Source organism: Camarhynchus parvulus, chromosome 10 (genome assembly GCF_901933205.1).
Source record: "Camarhynchus parvulus chromosome 10, STF_HiC, whole genome shotgun sequence".
Taxonomy (NCBI): Eukaryota; Metazoa; Chordata; class Aves; order Passeriformes; family Thraupidae; genus Camarhynchus; species Camarhynchus parvulus.
Window position 1 is genome coordinate 5,339,187 of NC_044580.1, and position 21,528 is coordinate 5,360,714.

Consider the following 21,528-nt stretch of genomic DNA (forward strand, 5'->3'; position numbering starts at 1 on the left):
TGTTCTTCCTACATTTTTTAAACCCTAATTTTCCCAATCATGGCTTTTCTCCCTTCAGGATCCTGCTTCATTGTCACTACTTCCCTTCAGTTACTTCCATGTTGGTTCCTGTAGTAATGGCCTATCCTCCCTATCCCTTTAAGAAATGGGATACTTAATACCTTCCAGGTGCACTGCATACATAAGAGGAGATTGCTTATTCCAAGGTGAAGACTCCCTTTGGTATCTTGCTGTTCTTCAGGGTGCTGTGTGCCTGTCTTTGCCTTTTGCATGTTGCCATGGCCTGCATGTCAGTCAGAAAAGTGCTCTGGTACCTGGAAGATGTGCAGGGATAGACACAGACAAGTGGAATCAGAAATGACAGTGGAGCCTATCTGTAGGGAATTCAGCTTTGTTAGAGTCCCACTGACACTGCAGAGGAATTCAGTAAATATTAATTTGTTGCAGACCAGCCTGTGCAATTCCACATGAAGTAGGGATCTGTCTACAATGCAGTGTGAAGGGATGCCTTCAGTATCAGGGGGGGTCTACTGCACTTTTCCAGGATGGGTGACTTGTAATTATTTGAACAGGAAACAACACCCTGGATCTGAGTCTGTGTGTGCTTGCCCAGTGCATGCTCTGCCCTATTGTATTCATGGTAGCAAACAGCAAAACCAAGTTAGAACTTTGAGTGTTAATGTGTCCTCTCAGTACTTGTTCCATGCATGGTGCTGTTGTCAGGTGAGCTGTTAAAAGCTGATAGGAGCAATTTTTCTTCCCAGGATGATGAGCCTCCCACTAAAGGGAAGAAGAAAAAGAAGAAAAAGGAGGAAGAGATTGATATTGATGTGGATGACCCAGAAGTCAGCCGCTTTCAGTACCCCTTTCATGAGCTGATGGTGTGGGCTGTGCTCATGAAACGGCAGAAGATGGCCCTGTTCCTTTGGCAACGAGGGGAGGAATCCATGGCCAAGGCTCTTGTGGCTTGTAAACTCTACAAGTCTATGGCCCATGAGTCCTCAGAGAGTGAGCTGGTGGATGACATCTCTCAGGATCTGGACAACAACTCAAAGTTAGTAGATGCAGAGCAGATTTCATATATACTTGGTACAAGCTTGCTGAGAAACTTTACTTTTAGTTCAGTACAATAATTTCTAAATGTAGTTTCACAGAATACCATTTGGAGCCAATTTTTCAACTACAGACAAGGAAAAATGTGGTCTTGGGATCTCAAGGCAACACTAGCAAGGAGAAGACTTGCATTTTTTCAGACAGAATTCATTCTTTTTTTAGCTTCTCCCTGTAAAACTAGCTAGTTCTATTTCACAAAGTTATTTTTAGAATTTACTCCCAGAAGTTAAGGAGTATCTGATGATATATCTAAACTGCCTTCAAGATGTTATTGGTCTAAGCGAATTCCCTCTGTTTATTAACAGTGTGTTTGGAACTTTTGTAGACTGTCCCAAATTAAGAGATTAGTAGTTTTGTGGATACATGTCTGTGGATAAGCATGATGCCCAGTGAACAGAGCTAAAACCCCAAAGCAGACTGATTTCTAAGTCAAACTTCACTGATCTTATCTTCTTCCAGAGATTTTGGCCAGCTGGCTGTTGAACTCTTGGATCAGTCCTATAAACATGATGAGCAGATTGCCATGAAACTGCTGACATATGAACTGAAAAACTGGAGTAATTCTACCTGCCTGAAGTTGGCTGTGGCAGCTAAACACAGGGACTTCATTGCTCACACCTGCAGCCAGATGCTCCTGACAGACATGTGGATGGGGCGGCTGCGCATGCGGAAAAACCCCGGCCTGAAGGTATTCCTGCTCTGCATCATCTCCAAAGAGAGCTTATTGGATGCAGCACTTTGTTACACATAGCATAAGTGACTTACTTAGAGATGTTTTAAGAACATATCTGTTTTAAAGCTAATTTCTTTAGTTTCCAATTTCAGGATATCTAAGGAATATTACGCCATGACAAAGGAAAATGTAACTCCATAGATTACTTAGCGTGATTGGAATCTGAGAGACAAATTGTGGCTTTCAATAGAGCATGAGATTTGTTAATTGAGAACATGCTCCTATTAAAAATCAGTTGTAGACAAGCAAAAATATTTCCATTAGGGGTCCATGCAATGGGAATAAAGGTAAAATAAACCATATGTGGATAGATGCTTCTTAAATTGCTTAATATCATACCAGTTGAGAGTCAGTGTTGAAAAGAGTGAAATCTGTGCAATTGCATTGTGTGCAACCATGTGATTTTTATTTCCTGCTTCTGTGACTTGATGATGCAGTCTCTCTTACTAATTTTAATATTTCCTAATTATTTGATATACAAAAAAAACCAATTAATGTGAGAGGGCTCTCACAGAAGAGAAACACGAGTGAGTCAATGCTAAGGAAGCAGAGCAGTGTTTTCTTGTGTGTGTTTTCATGTGAATAGAATCCTTTCTTTATTGAGTTATGCAGTTGTTGTCACCCATATGGAGGCCCATCCTGCTCACCTCCTTATTTCCTTCAATCCCCCTCACTGACAAAGTGCTGTATCTGTTTTCCCAGGTATGATTCCCAAGTTTGCTGACATACATGTTGCACTGTCTCTGCCATTCTCAATTTATTTCCATTTTCCCATCTCTCTCTCTTAAACCTGTTTAAAATCTTCAGGGAACTGAATCTGCCTTTCAGATTGCATCATGGTACTTCCCAAACCTGTTCATTGTTTTCCTTTCTTTTCTCCAAAGAATTAATCAACCTCCTGATGTTTGTTCTAGTTTCATTACCTGCCTTCTTTTCTCTGCTCCTTTTCTATACTTTGGGTTGTGTTTCTATATCTAAAAAATCTCATATAGTAAGAGAATTTTCCCAGGGCTATCTTCGAAGATTCTTTTACCTTTCATACTTTTTTAGCTATTAAAACTAATGATAGTAGGTGGCTGAAGTAACTACAAACTCCAGTAACAAACCTGAAGGCCTCTTTTAACCACTGTGCCATTCCATGGCATTTCTCTGCACACGAATTTTGGAGCAGAATTTCTTAATTGCAGAGTATTTGTGGAGATTGGAGGCTTTCCAGGATGCCATATTTCATGAAATACCTTAATGCCAATGTTTTTACATACTTACTCATTTCTATAGGCTTGAGGATGGCAGAATATCTTGAATACTATACAAAGGAAAATATTGGGTTGGGACCTATCTTGTTATGAAATCCATAATATAAACAAATATTGAGTTGAATTGTTTCTTGTTTCACAGGTAATAATGGGAATTCTCTTCCCTCCCACCATCCTTTTCCTGGAGTATCGCAGTTATGATGACTACTCCTACCAGACGTCAAAAGAAAATGAGGAAGGCAAAGAAAAAGAGGAGGAAAATGCGGTCAGTAATTGAGATTATTAGAGAGTTCTAATATCTCAGAACTGCTCATTTTTCTGACTTTTCTGACTATGCTGTAGCTCACTCAGGTTAAAATCTCTACTGCCTCTGGGGGATAAAATCAGTCTCCCGATTATGGGAGAGTATAGACTGGATTCTCAGGGCATGGGAAGTGTTTGTGTAGTCCCAGATTTGCAGAACTCTATTTATATATTTTTAAAAAGAGGTCTGTTGCTCAGGGGAATCCCTGCATAGTTAACAGTTGGCTGGGGCTGTGGTTTAGGAAAACTACTATTTTTGCTGCTGTGTATTGATAGAATCTGACAACTTTGGTCTTCCAGGATGCAAATGCAGATACGGGCTCCCGAAAAGGGGATGAAGAGAATGGAAAGAAAAAACAACCGAGCCTTCCAATTGGAACAAAGATCTATGAATTCTATAATGCACCTATTGTCAAATTTTGGTTCTACACAGTAAGTCATGATGATTAAACTGGCAGTGATCGTTTTTCTCACACCTGTGAAACTCAAAGGATTCCAATGTAAAAGTAATAAACATATAATAGATTGTTTTACTGACTTTTGTGGAATCTGATGAGTAAAGCACGCCCTTTATTCAGAAGAAAATGCACAGACAGTGAAACAGAATGGATAATAACTGAAGCTTACATTGTCAGCCTCTAAAGCTCCTATGTGCTGTGAAGGAGGCTCTGTGGGGAATACACCAAACTAAGTGCAAGCTCTATAATCCAGCCACTCAATCCAAACTAGGCTGGATTCTCTTGCTTTCTAAAGGATCTGGCTCCTGTTCTGCATTGAAATGTCCTTTAGGCCCCAAGAAGTAACGCCGTGGTATCATTGCCATTTGCCCTGTTGCTCAGATGGGTGCAGCCTAGATGGGAGCACAGATCCCAGACTGCTAAGACTTCATAGGTACTTTTATTAAAACAATTAAAACCAAACTAAACTAAAATACTTATTTTTGACAAGCATCTAATTTTCTATTTATTGCATCAAGAATTATCTGGTGTTAAACTGTTATAATAGAACATCTATTCGTGCTACTGCTCATAGATTTTGTGTGTGCCCTGTAAAAGGGATACTGGTTTCCTGTGTGTTCAAGATTAGGATGCCTGATACCTGATAGGTCATAGTAATATGCAGGTTTTTCGTTTTAGCACATTTTAATCAGAAAATACTACATTGATCCCTTTCTGCTGCCTGAGTTAATAATTTAAAAGCAAAATTTCTATTTAATTTCAAAGAAAAGTGTTCAACATTGTTTTACAGTGCAAAGAAATTATATTTTAGTGGGCTAAAAAAGACCCAGGCATAAAGGGCCTGGTTTAGAGTGCTTCAGAATTGCTGTTTTTCTTCTTTCAGCAAATGAGATAATTCAGCTGTCTGGATCATATGCTCCCCAGCCTCTGGGATTCCTTTAGGTGCTGAGGCCCCTGGCTGTGCCAGTGTGGAGGGCTTTGCAGCAGGCCTGCTTCCTGCAGAGAAGGAAGTATTTTTTCTTGTGCAAGTAAGGATCTTCAGCAGCTGAATATTTCACACTTAGCCTCAGCACACAGGTTCATATGAATGTCCTAATTAGCACAGTTATTAGGGAACTGAGTAAAGGGGGCTTTGCTTTCCTGCATTATCAGGCCTCTCAGCTAAGAGGATTTGCCTGCCTTCTGTCTGGTATTTCTTCTCTGGTGATGTAGCCTTCTCTGCTCTTACTGAATTAGGCTTCAGCAAGAAACTTGCTCCTGAGACTGGGAGCTGCTTAAAGTAACCAAAACACCTGCAAACCTACTGTCCATGTAGATGGATTTAAGTGACAAGTGTAGGAAGAGGGACTGAGAAATGAAGTTTGTATGCCTCTGGCTTCAGCTGAAGAGTGTATTCTTCCCAGATGGGCTCAACCACATCATTACAGAGTGGAGAAAGCAAGTGGGCTGTATGGCTCTTTATTTTCCCTCCCCCTCCAGGCAGGTGCTGCTCACAGCTTTACTCCCTGTTCTGCCTTGAGATGGTGGGTAAACATTTCACACTGAAAATTCCATTCTGTAGAAAACTCCATTTTCTCCCTGAAAAATCCTTTGGTTTGTTACTCTTTTGCTTCCAGGTTTGTTTTTTCCCTTTTAAGTCATTGAATCCTTTTTGATTTCTCAACTCTAGATTTCTAAGGTCTCCGAATTTTTTAGTTTGGCTGGTCACCAACAGCTGCTGTGCAGCTTGGAGACACCAGCACCACCAGTTTGACATTTGCACGAGTGGTTATAGAAAAATGAGTGTTGGCTCTTTTGGCTTACACTAATAATCCAGGATTTTGTAATGGAAATTAGCGGAGACTGGGGTTTTTTTGTGTGTATAAGTTACCTCAAGTAATTGAATACTGCCCAGTTTGGAAGGATCCTAGAATGCATCATCCAAAGTCCATGAAGGATTTTCCTCTTTTTTGGCAGATATCATATCTTGGTTACTTGATGTTATTTAATTACATCATCTTGGTGCGGATGGAACGGTGGCCATCAGTCCAGGAATGGATTGTCATCTCCTACATTGTGACACTGGCTTTGGAGAAAGTCAGAGAGGTAAAGCCTGCCCATACCATCAGCTCCTAATCCTTAGAACAAAGCTTGCACTTTATAATGGCTTGGACTTGTGCACAGGGTTGAGAGGTCACACAGGAGAGAGAAGAGTGTCATATTCTAAATATACTAATAAATAAAAATATTCTTATTCTTGCTTGAAACAAATTTTGCTGACAGTGGAGGGTGTCTGATATTCAGACACCTGTTGAGTATGACAAGATTGGTCTTTTTTCATGACCATTACTTCAAAAATGTTACTTGGAGTTTTTTCTAATTGTTTTTTGTTGTTGTTGTTGTAAGTTCATTTGTTTGTTTGTTTGTTTGTTTGTTTATTTCAGATTTTAATGTCAGAGCCTGGCAAGCTGAGCCAAAAAATCAAAGTTTGGCTCCAGGAATACTGGAATATTACTGACCTGGTGGCTATTTCAGTATTTATCATAGGAGCAATACTTCGCCTGCAGAACCAGCCTTACATGGGTTATGGAAGAGTGATTTACTGTGTAGATATCATTTTCTGGTACATTAGAGTACTGGATATCTTCGGTGTGAACAAATATCTGGGACCTTACGTCATGATGATTGGAAAGATGGTTAGTGCCTAAATTGCTATAAATTATGTATTTAAGAGCTCCATGTGAAACTAAATTCCATTCTGCTTTAAAAAGAGCGTTTCTATTGAGTAGGACTGAATGCAGCCTGTGAAAAGTTGCCATGTGAATTTCATGCACACACGCAAGATGTTACTCATGCAATAGCAGATTGCAGGTACACCAGGATCATCTAGAAACCATCAGCAGTGCACAGGAGATGGTACAGCAGAGGAGGTCTGTGCTGAAAGAACAGCATATTACATTTGATGCAAAGGAATGGGGATAGCAAAGGTTTTAGCATTTTAAGTATTTTGAAGTATAATCTGATATTCCTTTAAGTAACTGCTTTCTCTGCATTTGCATGTATGCTTAATACCTGAGTAGAGTAGTACTAAAAGTACTAATGAGTAGTACTTAAAGCACGATGTCAAGCAGATTCTCTTGCCATTTGCTTGTTTGCTGCAATGTGTGCTGGCAGACAGACCTGCTGCTGCCACTGTGCTCCCTGGTGATGCTGAGAGCCTCTCTGTGGTCCCTCCTCTCTCTCATGCAGATGATTGACATGCTGTACTTTGTGGTCATCATGCTGGTGGTTCTGATGAGCTTTGGAGTGGCCAGGCAGGCCATCCTGCACCCGGACGAGGAGCCCTCCTGGAGGCTGGCGCGCAACATCTTCTACATGCCCTACTGGATGATCTACGGAGAGGTGTTCGCTGACCAGATAGACCGTAAGAGTAGAATTCATAGTAAGAGTCTGTTTCCTGTTTCTCAGGCAGATGATCAGATCCAAATTAAAGACTGCTTTTAATTTGGAAATAGTGTTTTTTTGCTTTATGATATTGTTGTTGTTTTCTTGTGGCAGACCCGAGGCTGAGCAATTTTCTTTTCCCCACCCGCGTGCCTGCTCTCTTGGTTTATATTCAAATTCAGTTAACACAGGAAGTGATGTAGTCTGGAATATTCTCCTGTCCAAGAGTGTGCCAGTGTGAAGTGTTCTGTTTACTTGCAGGGATCAACAGAGATCATTCTGAACTGTTCTTTTCATTCAGAGGTTTACTAAGAGTCAGTTCCAAGAGAAGAAAAAAAGAAATAAATCCCTTGTGCAGAGAGGTTAAAATACACATATTCTTTCATCTCCAACTCACAAGCAATGAGCTCATACATTTTTGCTCCCAGTCATACATCTGTCTGCTTTCAGAAACGTTTCCATGTCATTAATCACTCATGTTGTTCTTTTCTACACCTGTGGGAAAACAAAGCAAAGAAAGCAATCTCCACTTGATTAGCTTTGGATGTGGAAATAGTCTTTCTTACAGGAATCCTGCACACCTTAAAAAAATACCTATCAGCATTTTAAAGGAGATATAAGCTGTCCTGTTACTGCTAATTTTGTGTTAATATTTGAAATTTGTATGACAGTCCAATGTGCAGCTGGCCTCCTCTGGTGTGTATCATGTAGTTTGCACTTTATCTGAAATAATACAAGCTGCTGTTTCAGCTTTATGTGTTACTTCAGTCACCTGCACATACTGACAGGTAAGGAAGTGGAAGGCTGAAGAACCTGAAGGTCTGAGTTTGAAAACCATTAAGGTTCATCATCATGAGAAGCTTTTATTCTAAATGTCATTAAAGTGTACTTTAACTGTTTAGAAAGGAGTAAAGCATCATTAGTCTGTTATTGAACAGTGCACAATCAGATCAACTTTGTTTTCTTAATGAATGTTTGTTTCAATAATGTAACTTAGGGTACAATAAGTTACACTTGCCAAGTGAAAGGCCAAGCCAGTCATCTGCTGTCTGATAGTGCAGTTTTGGTACACGTGAGAGATCCTGAGCTTATCCTGGTTCACAAGTGGGACAATGCCCCCATGGAGAGGAAGTGACTGTAATGAGCTATCCCTTATCTCACGTTCAGTTTGAATAAAGAATGCTTGCCAGTGTAGACAGTTTGATTTCCTTATAAATCAAAACTCACACCTTACCAGCCATCTCTTTAGTGTAAGAGGTGTCCCAGGCTTCTCTCATGCTTCCAGTCATTTCTCAGTCATATACTCAGCATGCTTTGGATTGGAAATCTTTCTTCAGCAGTGCAAAAGATTTGGGGGTCGAAAGGTTTGGACTTTCTGGTTGTACAAGTTCAGCTCCTTGGTCCTTCCCAGGTCAGAAGCGGTCAGAAGCTTTGCTGTGCATAAACTAGCTTGGAAATGTGTGGCTTTATGTTGTTTTAATATTAAAGTAATTCTGGCTATGCAAGGCATTCTTCTACGCTGCCTTACAATTGTTCTGTAAATTTCTCCTGTGTAGAAGTCTACGGACTGACTCCTGAAGATCTTTTTGCTTTCAATAAGAAATTTCCACACTAAGCTGTCTGTGGCTCTCTGTAAAGACACCACAAAAGCAACCTCAGAAGCCATTGGGGAGTAATGGCTATGGGCAGTCCAATATGACTCTGACTCAAGAGCTAATGGCTGGTTTTGGCAAGGTCCAATATATGGAAGAATTATTTTATCAGATTTTTCCCTCTGAAAGAAGGTAGTTGGACTTTGTCAGTAGCTTCTCTGAGGATAGGAAGAATCCTATAGATTCATCTGGAGATCACAAGTCACAGAATTTGCTGGGCTTGAAGGTACCTTTGGAGATCGTCCAGTTGAACTTTCCTGCTCAAAACAGGGTAAATTAGATTTATCCCAGATTGCTTAGGGACTGTCCAGTGATGTTTACAGTATCTCGAAGGATGAAGAGTGTGCAGCCTCTCTGGACAACCTGGTTTAAATGGAATTGTCCATCTTTCCACCTTTGCCCACTGCTGCTTCTCCTTTCACTGAGAAGAGTCTGGCCCTGTGTTCTTTTCTCCCACTCAGCATCAGGTATTTATAACATTGGTAAGATCTCCTTGACCTTCTCTAGACTAAATTATCCCAGCTTTCTCAGTCTTGCCTCATTTGTCAGGTAGTCCAATCTCCTTAGTAATGGAGATTGGATCTCCTCCTCTGTGGCCATGACTGGACTATTTTGATATATCCATGCCTGATTTCCATGAGGGAGCTGAGAACCAGACACACAAGTCCAGACATGGTTTCAGCAGAGGTGAGTGAGGCAAATAATTATCTCCCTTAATTTGCTGGTAACATTTCCCTAATGCACCCCAGGAAGCTCTTGTGTGGCTCACTCTCTTTAGAAGATGAGCACAAGCAAAAAGTTAACAGCATCTTGTACTCAACAGGATCATATTCTTAAACAAAAAAGAAGCCTGGTTGAATTTCTTTCAATAGCGTGACTTTTCTTACCAGCATTTAGGAATTGGCAGGCAAGTATCCAGACTGGTAGTCAAAATGGGCATTAATGATACTGATGTTTTTACAGTGTAAAATAGCATGCCTATTATTGGAAATGTAGCCATTCAAAAGAAACAGCTGACAGATTCAAAGCCAGGGTAGTTTAAAAAAAAAATAAGAGAAAATGTTTCCATAATAGCTGAAAGAATGATTTTGTGTGATAATTTTGAGTTGCTTAGTGTTGACGGCCAGTTTTGTTTACTTGCCAGAAATATCATGTATATTTAAATGATCATCTGCCAGAAGCATTTTGTGATATATTATTATCATTAGTTTGCTGCCATATGTAACATTTGGGGAAAACAGCATGAAAAGGAAATTGCAGAATGCAATGCATTTTTAACAAAGACGTTTTCTCTCAGCATATGTCTCTACTGTTCTGACATTTGAGTTGCTTATCCTTTCTTGGCAGCAGAATTGTATTTCAAATCATCTTTTTTGGGGCTCTGTTTATTATTGTATTGTTTTCTTTTTTCTCTCCCTGCCTCCTTTTCCATTCCGTTCCTTTGGACTTGTGTTCAGTCTATGCCATGGAAATCAATCGTAAGTCTCTGGGGAGAGCTGATTATCTCATTTAGCTGAATATGTTCATTAATGTTTTTCTTGACTAGTTACTCGTATTTTAATTGCAACACTCATGCAATATTCAGGTGTGAATGTTGTTTTTCTACTGTAATAGTTTTGTTAGAAAATAAGCAAAGGAAAAATATTTTAATACAAAATGCAGATCAGAAGTTTTAACTGAGTTGAAGTTGTTTCTAGTACACCAACAGTAAAATAATTGGGTTTTTTAATTATGATGTGTAAGTGGCATTGTACAACTAATTCCCTTTGATTACCTAGATACAATATTACTGTGGTTTTGGCAGTATTTTCATTGGTCCATTTGAATGAAATAAGGATTCACTTAACTTTCCCGCTATACTTATCTTAGAAAAACCAGGAAAAAATTTAGGTCTATGTTTGAAAAGGAAGTAAAATAAATGTTGTTAATTACAGTCCAAACAGCTCTTTGAGACCTCAGAAAATAAGCTTAGTTTGTGTTCAAATATTTTGAAGTATTTTTCAAGTAAGGCTGAAGCATTGTGGTTTTTTGCAAAAATTTTTAAAATACTGGGTTTTCTATTCACATAAACTAAATCTGTTATGAACTCTGTCAGACTTTGCATTTGCTTAGATTACAGCTAAGGAACCTGTGGCTGACAAAAATTTTACCTGCTACTAAATAGTTCCAAAAGTTAGCCTTGTATTTGAAATCAGATATATTGGCACTGCACTTACAGACAGAACAAAATTGCTGTGTTTACTCAACTCCAAGACAGGTCTTACCCAAGACAACCTATGTAAACTTAGAATTACTTCAGGCAATTATTTTATATTGGTTTGATCGATATTCTCAATTTTTGTCCCATTCTCAGTAGTCTTATTTTGTTGTTACTATATAATTTTTATTTTAGAATTGGATCTTTTTGGTAGCATTAACAGCCCCAGGCAGGTCAAGTAATAGTCTGGGATCCATAGTAATAGTCTAGGGAATCCAGTAAGGAGCAAAAGGAGACAGGGCCAGAGACAGAAGGGTCCGTCCAGGGGACTAACACTGGTCCAAGGTCCATCCTGGAGGCAGGGGTGAGACACAGCTCAGGCAGGGACAGGTGTGCAGAGGGGGCACAGGTGTAAACCCCCAGTGAAGCTGGTCAGGGACATTAAAGGCCTCTTCAATACTCTGAGCATCTGTAGATTTTGAATTTATGCTCATCAATCTGTTACCACTGAAGCAATGCTTTTTTTTATCTCTTTGGCAAGGCATGCTTACAAGCTAGGTTTAATAATTTGTAATTCCACTATTAGTATGTATGTGTGGGCATTAAGATCTGGTCTTTGACTATTACTGTGAGAAAAAGAAAATCCATGGCAATGTGAATAGAAAGACACACTGTACAGTAAGGAGTTTCCTCTCTGTTCACTAATATGGAAACAGAATTTGAAGTAGAAATTGTACATACTTACTCCTGGAAATACTCTGACAAAATTTGGCAACGTTTATGCATGTGTCATCATTAAATAAATGAGAATAATATTTTTAAGTATCAGACAATTTGTGAAAAATACATTTCCTGTTTTTCCTTCAGCTCCTTGTGGGGACAATCTTTATGATGATGATGGTAAACGCCTTCCTCCGTGCATCCCAGGGGCCTGGCTCACTCCTGCTATCATGGCCTGTTACCTCTTGGTAGCAAATATCCTGTTGGTAAACCTGCTGATTGCTGTCTTCAAGTACGTAAACAATCTTGCATCTTTGCCTTATTGTCAAGATAAAGTTTCTGTTTGAGCCAAACAACTAATTCTGCAAGGGTTTGCATTCACTCAGGATCTCATTATTCCATGGATGTCACTGACAAATTCTGGCAGCAGGGTGTGCCCTGGAGAAGTGAGGAAAAGGTGGCTTTGAATTTGCCAGCGATTGCAGCAATGGATGTGAGAGAACCTGGCTACGTCCAATTACCTTGTAATGGACAGTGACAGGCCTCAAGGTTGCTGTGGAAAGATGAGAAATAGGATCCATGGAGCCTGGCACACACCTGACAGAAACCCACATAGCCACTGGCAGTCACAGCTCTACAGGAGAACAGCAGAACAAAACTCTGAACGTCAAAAGCCTGAGGCATTTCCACTGCATCATCTCGCTTTTGTCTTGTTTTGTTTTCCATTTAGAAAAAGAAATGAAGGCCTTGCAGAGTCCTTTCATGACCTAAAAAATAGTCTATATTGCCTTAAATCATCAGGGAGGATGGGTATGTGTGGCCAAGGTCTGTGGCCAATCCAAGCAGTGTGCAGTATGCACATATCTATATTTAGACTTATCTGGAGTAAAACTAAATAAATTTCTGCTGCTTGTTCTTCCTACCTGCACCTAGATTGCATGCTTTTCCTCTCATGATGTAGGGATGAAAAAAATAATGACTTGCTGGCAATACTTTCTGAACAGAGCACCTGAGAAAAGCAGGTGATCCATTTTTGTTGCCTTCAAATATGTAGTGTTGGAGGGCTTGTCGGTGTAAACTTGTGTCACAAATGCAAAAAACAGTCCTTCGTGTGCCCAGAAATCTGCAGCTCACAAAGCCTGTCTTTCATTTGATGTATGTAGCTTAAAAGGTCATGAATTTAAAGTACTCAAATGCCAGTCACATAGCTGGGGAGAAGGGGAAGAATCTTACAATGGTAGCTATTATTGGCCGAAGGACCAAGGAATCAGCAGTTTGGGAAGTAGGTCATGCTGTTAACTCCTGCCATCCCAGACTGCTTGCACAGGGTTGAGATCTGGCTGGGGAATTCCTGCTCTAAAGGAGACACAGAACGAAGACATCGTTATTTATCATTGATCATAGCCTCATGTAGACTTAACTTAAAGAAAGTAAAATCTATGTGTACACAGGAATTCTTTGGTTTCGAAGAGATGTTTTAACTGGTTTTACAAATGTAGATATTCTAAAGCACATAGAGTTAGGAAATAAGTGGACAGAAAATATAAAAAGGAAGTTCCAGTATCATCACCATCATAGAAGTGGAGTGAGCTGCCTGAAGATACTTTAAAATAGCTTGAAAAGCCTTTTCTAAGACAGAATATCAAGTCTGCTTTCTCTTAGTTGGTATTTCATAACTGTGACTATTGTTATCTCTGGATTGACTACTATCACTTCATATCAACTGAATTTCAAAATTAAACATCTTTAAAACACACCTTTGCTGTAAAAATGATGAAGCTTCCAAGAATAAATTCCTTTACAAGAATATGCAGCATGTTTTCGAATCAGAAGTTTGAGGGAGTAAACTTTGAATTTAGGACATTCTGTGAAAACTTGAAAAGTCTTCTATGTAGGTCAAGCTGATTAGCATATTAAAGGCAAACTATGTGAAGCTTCTGAGTTTAGCATACAAAATACTTTTCCTGGATTTAATACTTTGTGTAGCATCAAATACTGGCGTGTGTTAAAAGAAATATTTTATAACCAAGCTCCAAAATACCAATTATGTGATGCATAAATTGTGTGAGTTTGTTTTCACTGGCACCTAAGGGATTTGTACAGTAGGAGCAAATGGTCTGAGAGGACTGTTCTGAGTGGTGCCTGAGGGATGCAGGGCACCTGCTGTTTGCTACCTTCAAAAGGAGTAGTGAAATCATGAGTTCAATTTAATCCTTAGTTCAGTAGCACCCACAAAGTGCTGAACCCAGCAAATCCTGTGGCTCCATGAGGTTATTTAGCTGCTGCTTTTTCCAACACAGTACTTGCTCAGTGAGAAGTGAGATTAGGGACCTCGTAGAAACCGTACCTATGTTTCCTTTCAGCAATACCTTCTTTGAGGTAAAATCAATATCCAACCAAGTCTGGAAGTTCCAGAGGTACCAACTGATCATGACATTCCATGACAGACCTGTCCTGCCACCACCAATGATTATCTTCAGCCACATCTACATCATCATCAAGCGGATCTGCTGCCGCTGCAGGAAGGGTGATGGAGACCAGGACGAGCGTGACAGGGGACTGAGTATGCAAGAAATCTTCTCTAAATTGAGCTCTTTGCACCATATTAGCAGAAAGCAGCAGCTTCTAGGACACTGAAGTGTTTTGTTCACCTTGCCCATCAAGTGTATTTGCAGAAGAGAGTATGGGCCAATATTTGTATCAAGTATTTGTATTTTAACAGCTCTTGGGCTCTGTGGGTGCCGCCTGAGAATTTGCAACTCACAGATGCTAAAAAAGACGTCCTTTAACATGCTTTCTTAAAACAAGATGGTACCTACTCATTCCAGGGGTTTACCAATTTCTGGTGAAGCTCATATGTTGGGAGGGGCAAATAGGAATTACAGAAGGGATAGAGTTTCAAATGTCAGCTATAGTGTCAGCTCTGTGATTGTGAGCAATCTGTGACTGTGAGTATTCCCACTATCATTTGGAGATTTATCTGTCATTTCACAGGGAAACTGAGGATTCTTCTCCTAACATACTCTGTAACTGTTAATTAATATTTTCATTATATGCCTCATAGAAATAATGTGAGGGATGCTCACAACATCCCTCTACTTCTGAATTTCACAGGAAACATTTTTGCACAATGTTCCTTTCCTTGCACAAAAGGAAGAAAGGAAATGTAATGCTCCTTCCAAATGCAAAGGGACAAATCCAGATAAAGGATGAATTGTTCCAAAAGCTTATATTCCCCTTGGATTTTTCTTATGTGAATAGAAATTTCTTAACATCTTCTCCAAATAATATCTCTGAACAATCTGTTAAGTTTATCTGTTGCCTATAACTTGCATCCTTTTAAGAATAACACTTGAATGAAGGAACAGCCAAACTGGCAGAGATTGCCCAGGTCTTTATCTTGTAAAATCTGGTCAGTTTGTTCAATGCACAAACTGTTAAAAAGTGCCAAAGTCATTCAGAATGTAGAGCCCCCTGTGGATGGCCATGGAAGCAGATGATGCTCATCATGCATTCCATTGCCTTCACAGCTCTGCCCATTTTAGCTAAGTGCTCATTGCTTATTTTAAAAAATCATCTGTTCATTTAGTGCAGGAGTAGAATCTGCAGTATGGCCATGTCTAAAATAAACTGCTAATTTGGATTTAAACTGTCTGCCAGAAGTTCAGAAAAAGGAAACTCCTCTTTTGTTCTTCTCTTTTGCGCAGAGTTATTTCTGAATGATGAAGAGCTAAAAAAACTCTATGAGTTTGAAGAGCAGTGTGTAGAAGAATACTTCCAGGAGAAAGAGGATGAGCAGCAGTCATCTAATGATGAACGCATCAGAGTAACCTCTGAAAGGTACCTGTTGTAACAAAAATCCACTCTATCTGTTGGGAACAGTCTTTTTAATATCTTCTTTATGCCCATGGTTGAGGGAAAATACAAAAAATTTTGATCTTGAAGAAAGCCACCACCAACTCAGAAGCTGATCTGAATCCCAAATAACTATCTGAGCAGGTGCATCTCTCAAAAGAGCAAGCTTTTTGTTATTCCTTCTGTTTTGTCACAAAATCTGCTGGTTTGGGTAACTTTGTTATAAGAACATCCTTGCTTATGATGAATTTTATACCTCTTATCCATCTGAGGATCACAGTAATGCTTTTTATCCATTTGAGAAAATTGCTGCTTGTTGAGCTTCCAACAGTTCATACAACCATGAGAAACATGTTGGAGTTTAATGACAAAAGCACTGAGGGTTCTTCCCTTAGACCTGTGGTTTACATTAGAGTCTGGCACTCACAACTGCTGAATTTTAATCTCTGCCACAGATTCTCTTGCAGGCTTTGAACAAGGCATTTGGATTTTCAGTATGAACGTCCCCATTTAAAAGATGGGGAATATTCTCATGTTAATCATTATGCTTGCTCTGAGGACTGGGTAGTGTTTGCACTTTGCTGTGTAAGCACACTGTGCTAATGGTAGCAGCCTTTTTTACCAGGTCACTTGGCAGGACTGTTCCCAAAGGCTCTGCCTATTCTGTCAGTAGATCTAAGTCAAGAGATGGGGTCTTTTGTTGCTTCCTTGAAATGAAGAAAAATTCTCCCTGCAATGAAAATCATACACATTCGGAACACTCTTTTACCTTAATCTGTCTCACAGTATTCTGTTGATTAAGTACTCCACATACATATTTATCTAGATATCTATTTGTATCTTCATTTTAGCATTTGTTATGAATTAGCTCTGTGAGCCATATAATTCTTTAATAGATAAAATTCCTTCTCTTGAGAGAGGCCCTTTATTATATTTGAAATTTGAGAATAGAAAAGTAAATTAAACCTGCTACATATATTTGAGTAGTTTCTATCACACTGGTTATCCGTGGCAATTTGTCAAATTCCTAGGTATTGTGGCAGAGAATAAAGCAGGGCTGATAAGCCTCACTGATTCACTATGGTCTATGGCCACAAAGCAGATTTGCTTATTTCTCATGGCTCCTTGCTCCAGATGCTTCATCATCTTTTGTGTATGGGAGCAAGAAAACGTTCATTTAATTTCCACAGTAGATTTATTCGTATATGATTTCTAAGCCACATTCCAGTTAATTATCTCTATATGCGTTTTTCTAGTACCATCACATCCATTATGATGTAAATGATAAGAAGAAAATGGGAAAAAGTATTATTTTAATTGAACTAGATAATAGTTCCACTCCCTTCAGCTGATACAAAATAGAAAGGTATTTCAAGAGCAAAAGCAATCCCATCAACATCAGTATATGTTTCTCTCTCATGCAGCTGCAGAACCTGTTTTACAACATGCTTTGATGCTATTTTAAGTCACCCTATGAGCATGCCATTAGAAAGTACTTTTCATGTAATTAATTTGATGCTTCACAGTGAAAGAGAACAACTGAGCACACAGTGGGTGGCACACGCAGAAATGTTAATAGAAGTCTGTCCCTAAGGGCTCTCCTGCCATGAATATAAGGGCAAAGTTCAAATACCCCTCTAATATGGTGTACAGAAAGCATAGATAACAAGAAAATGCTCCTGCTTTTCTTGCTACCCATAGGAAAAAAGAACAAGGCATGATATACACCACAAAATGCTGCCTTAGGGAGAAATCAGGAGCTGTGTGCCTGTAATGAGTTACTGCACCATTCTACAGGTTCTGTTCTCTGCTTCCTTTCTTATACCCCACAGAGTTGAAAATATGTCAATGAGGCTAGAAGAGGTGAATGAAAGAGAGCATTTTATGAAAGCTTCTCTGCAGACAGTGGACCTGCGGCTGTCTCAGCTGGAGGAGCTCTCGGGCCGGATGGTGAATGCTCTGGAGAAGCTGGCGGGCATCGACAAATCCGAGCTGACGTACACGCGCTCGCGGGCCTCCTCCGAGTGTGACGCTGCCTACCTCCTGAGGCAGAGCAGTGTCAACAGCTCTGATGGCTACAGCATGTACAAATACCACATCTCTGGGGATGAGCTGACCTTTGATGACAGCGCCACGCCTATGTCACCAGCCATGCGTAAAAAAGCCCACTCTATTGGTACCAAAGAAGATGGAGCCGACCCAAGGATGCTGGCTCCAGAACACCAAACTGGACTCCATACCTCGAGTCCTAATGCAGTTGCTACAGCAGATCACAGTAAATCTACCTTAGAAATTGCACAGAATGTTTCCAGAGCCCATTCTGGCTCAGGTGGTTTGGGGAGTGAAAAGCAGGGGATTTTCAGTAGCGATGGAATGATTCCTCAAAGTGTGAACCAGATGAATGCTGTTACGAACAGTCAGTCAGCAGCAGGACCAGATTTTCAGAACACTCAGTTAAAAGTAGAACGTACCAAGTTAGAAGCAACCATCTCTTATCCCTTGGACAAATCCAAAGCGATGCGCTATTTTCCTCCTGAAACTTTCAGTGCTTGTCAAACCACTATGATGAAGTCAAGGAGCTTTATTTTTGCACAAGGTGGAAAGCTGGTTGGAGGAGTTAACAACTGGACCTCAGAGTACAGTACCATTATGGATCAGGTGTGCCCTTCTACAATTGAGCAGTGGGCCACGGAGTGGAAATACGAAGTTGAGCAGCAGCTTTCTCAAGAGCGTCCTCCAGAATACCCAGGGTTGATCTCTGAAGCAGAAAGGCAAGCAGAGGAGAAGCAGATGGACACAGATGATGATAGTAATGTTGGTGAAGCAGGTATGAGTGCCTCTTACACCTCTATGCCTGCCCCTGTCAAGGCTGAGGAGAATTTCCTGTCAGCAAAGCCAGAAAGGACTCCTGGGTTCCCATCAGTACGCTCCAAGAGTTTGCACAGCCATTCCCGGAAAGCCAAGTCCGTGAAGGACAAATTAAATAGACCAGGACATGCTAGCAGTGTAACTAATTTGGTGGTAGCATTTGGCAGTGCAACAGAAGAACAGAAAACCAGGCAAGAAAATGCATCCACAGAAACTGAATGTTAAAGTGGCTTATGGCCCCTGTTTTACCAACAGTTGAGAAAGCAGAATGACTAATTGAACAAATTAGGGATTTTCAAATTAATTTCTAAAGAAAAATTGTGAATATATGTATTTCTCTTCTTTTAAACTTAATAGATACATGTTCTGTTCTTAAATAAATGCTTGCTGGGTTGGGTGAAAGGGAGATGTTCTCTCAAGGGCAGATAAAAGATAGGTACAGTCCACTGATGCTGAATATATAGATCTTCCTTTGTTCCAGTTCAGCCTCCCTCATAAGCTCATTTACTGACAAGCTCATTATAAAGCTCTTAGAGAAAGAGCAATATTGTAATGTAATAATTTTATCAGAAGATTTCTCAAACTGAACACATTTTTAACCAGCCTTAGTTTTATCCTTACTTATGCAGCTGGTTTCTTTGTAGCCATGGTGTTTTTTCAGATCAAAACAAAATTGTTGGAGGCAAGGAAAAATTATGCAGTCCCTTCTTTCACTTCTGATTTCATGCATGCTGCTTAGCTTCTCTTTCAGAATGGCATGACATGGCAGTTCTCATCTACTAAAATAGGCCAGAGTGGCAAAATGCAGTTGTGTTTGGAGAAATCTGACCTGGAAAGCCACATGTAGACATATTCTTAATCTGTCCTTGAACTTCAGTGGCATAATCTTGCTTTCAGGATCACATCTGTCCCCAACCCAAAGCATGCCGTGACAGCCTTAAACTGTTGAAAAACAGTGATCATTGTTTCAAAATGTTTAGGGAGATTCTAAGAATATCAAGTACGTAGAAATTTTAATAATAGAAATCCAATATGTCCATCAGTGTTTTGTATAAATGAGGATTACAACAGAAGTCCATGTAGACTTAGAAGAAGATTTTCTTAGATGCCTGCAAGGGAAAACAAATCAAAACAGAACCAGAAAGGTGTTCTGATCAGGTGAGATTCAGATTCAATCTTTGCTTGAAACAAATCTACTGTGACAAATTCATCTTCCATTTTGCGATTTCATTATGACACATGAGGAACAAGGAACAGTTTCTAGGAGTCTGTCTAAACAAAATATAGATTTTCCAGATGAGAATAGAAATTCTGTACATTTTCTTGAGTACATTTCAAAAACAAATGTCAAAGGAGAAAAAAGTCTCTACAACAAAAGTGTTTTGAGGACTAAGTGTAGAAATCAGCATCTGTAGTTAGACGTGTCCAGAACACTTGTCTCTGCAGTGGCATTCTAAGTACTAGGTTTTGATAATTTTCTTCATGATAGCATGGTGTTATTTGTCTCATTCTTCCCTGTTAAGTTTTAGGAACTTTGATTTCCCAAATATTCAGCACCTCTCTTCAACAGGGGATGCTTACCACTGGGCAGACAATTTTGAAAATGAGTTAAAGGCAGAATACTGGTCAAAGGTTTATGCTTAACTCATTACCCATCAGGACTCATTCATATGCTATTTTGAAAAGATGTAATTTCTTTTTTCACTCACCATCAGCCCCACAGTGCAGGTCTCAATGTCCTCCTTGACAATGATGCTTACAGCATTTTGAAATGCAGAGATTGATGGAAGACTCGATAAATGGATTAATGGTATCTGATTTGTACTGTTTGCATTATATTTTCATACTCCATCCATTCTTATACCCTGAAGTACTGTTACCAAACTGAATGATTGTGGAAAGTGCACAGGCATTTCACAAAGTTCAGTCATCATTTCTTTTGGATTTTTGCTATCTTGGTTCTTACCAGCAGGTTTACTGGTTTCACTGCTGTTGGAACAGTGTTGACATTTTGTTTTTTATGTGGGCTTCTCTTTTCTTCAACTTAGGGAACTTGACATTTTGTACAAACAGAATGACATTTGAAATTGTTTCACTTCCATGTTTACTTCTGTGTTACCATTCTGTGCAACTACATAGCCATTGTGTATATGTGGTTAAAATAACCTCCAGTTTGCCAATGCCTTTTTATTGTTTGCCTGCACATTCACCAGAAATGGATTCATTAACAAACACAAAGGGATGCAGCTTTTCAGCACTGTGCTAAACAAGCAGTATGCATTGTGGAATGGAATACAGTGTGTTGCATACCTCTTGTTACATTGTCTCTATAAAATGTGTGTTAATCATGCTTTTGACCACTTAATTTTTTTAGCACTTACATTGACAATTTGTCTGATAGTATGTAGATTTCAAACAAAAATATTTTACCTTTGTATTTATATACTTCCTTTGTGTAAAAATATTTATAAAGAAACACATGAAAAATATGGTAAATTAATTCTATATACCAATTTTTTTCTCTATAATGTCCGAACACTTTACTAATCTGTTTCTTCTTATGCAGTGCATGGGCCAAACATCTTCTAAGCAATTTTTTTTTCTTCACAGTTGCCAGTAATTTTGCATAACATTTCCTACAGAGAGATGATTTTAAGAGGTTTGGATATTTTCCGTGCTCTCACACAGTATGAACTGAATGACAATCTCTCTGCCATTACAAGTGAAGTAAGAACACTTTACTTGTTGGCAGAGTCATTTTGGACAAACAGCCATTTTAATAAGATTTAAATATGGTTTTGTATGTGCATAGAAGACTAATAATAGATTTGGAGCTCACTAAGCAGAATAATGACCATCACATTTGCATGTCTGCCTCCATGCTTTCTTGAATAGTGGCTGAAAGGATGCAGGCAGAGAATTTGCATTTCTGAAGAGGCATGTTTAATAC

General features: G+C 39.4%; 1 protein-coding gene across 1 annotated transcript in view; it reads left to right on the forward strand.

The window, feature by feature from the left end:
- Window positions 1-18,839, forward strand: part of TRPM1 (transient receptor potential cation channel subfamily M member 1) — a gene marked incomplete at its 5' end in the record, with an annotated part of 43,721 nt that extends 24,882 nt beyond the window's left edge. Inside the window, 11 exons of the mRNA XM_030955463.1 lie at window positions 765-1,054; window positions 1,573-1,801; window positions 3,245-3,367; window positions 3,706-3,837; window positions 5,820-5,948; window positions 6,287-6,538; window positions 7,092-7,266; window positions 12,003-12,147; window positions 14,219-14,418; window positions 15,563-15,695; window positions 17,543-18,839. Of these exons, the coding sequence (XP_030811323.1) occupies window positions 765-1,054; window positions 1,573-1,801; window positions 3,245-3,367; window positions 3,706-3,837; window positions 5,820-5,948; window positions 6,287-6,538; window positions 7,092-7,266; window positions 12,003-12,147; window positions 14,219-14,418; window positions 15,563-15,695; window positions 17,543-18,803 (3,069 nt within the window). The remainder of the gene's footprint in view (window positions 1-764; window positions 1,055-1,572; window positions 1,802-3,244; window positions 3,368-3,705; window positions 3,838-5,819; window positions 5,949-6,286; window positions 6,539-7,091; window positions 7,267-12,002; window positions 12,148-14,218; window positions 14,419-15,562; window positions 15,696-17,542) is intronic.
- Between the last annotated feature and the right edge of the window lie 2,689 nt (window positions 18,840-21,528).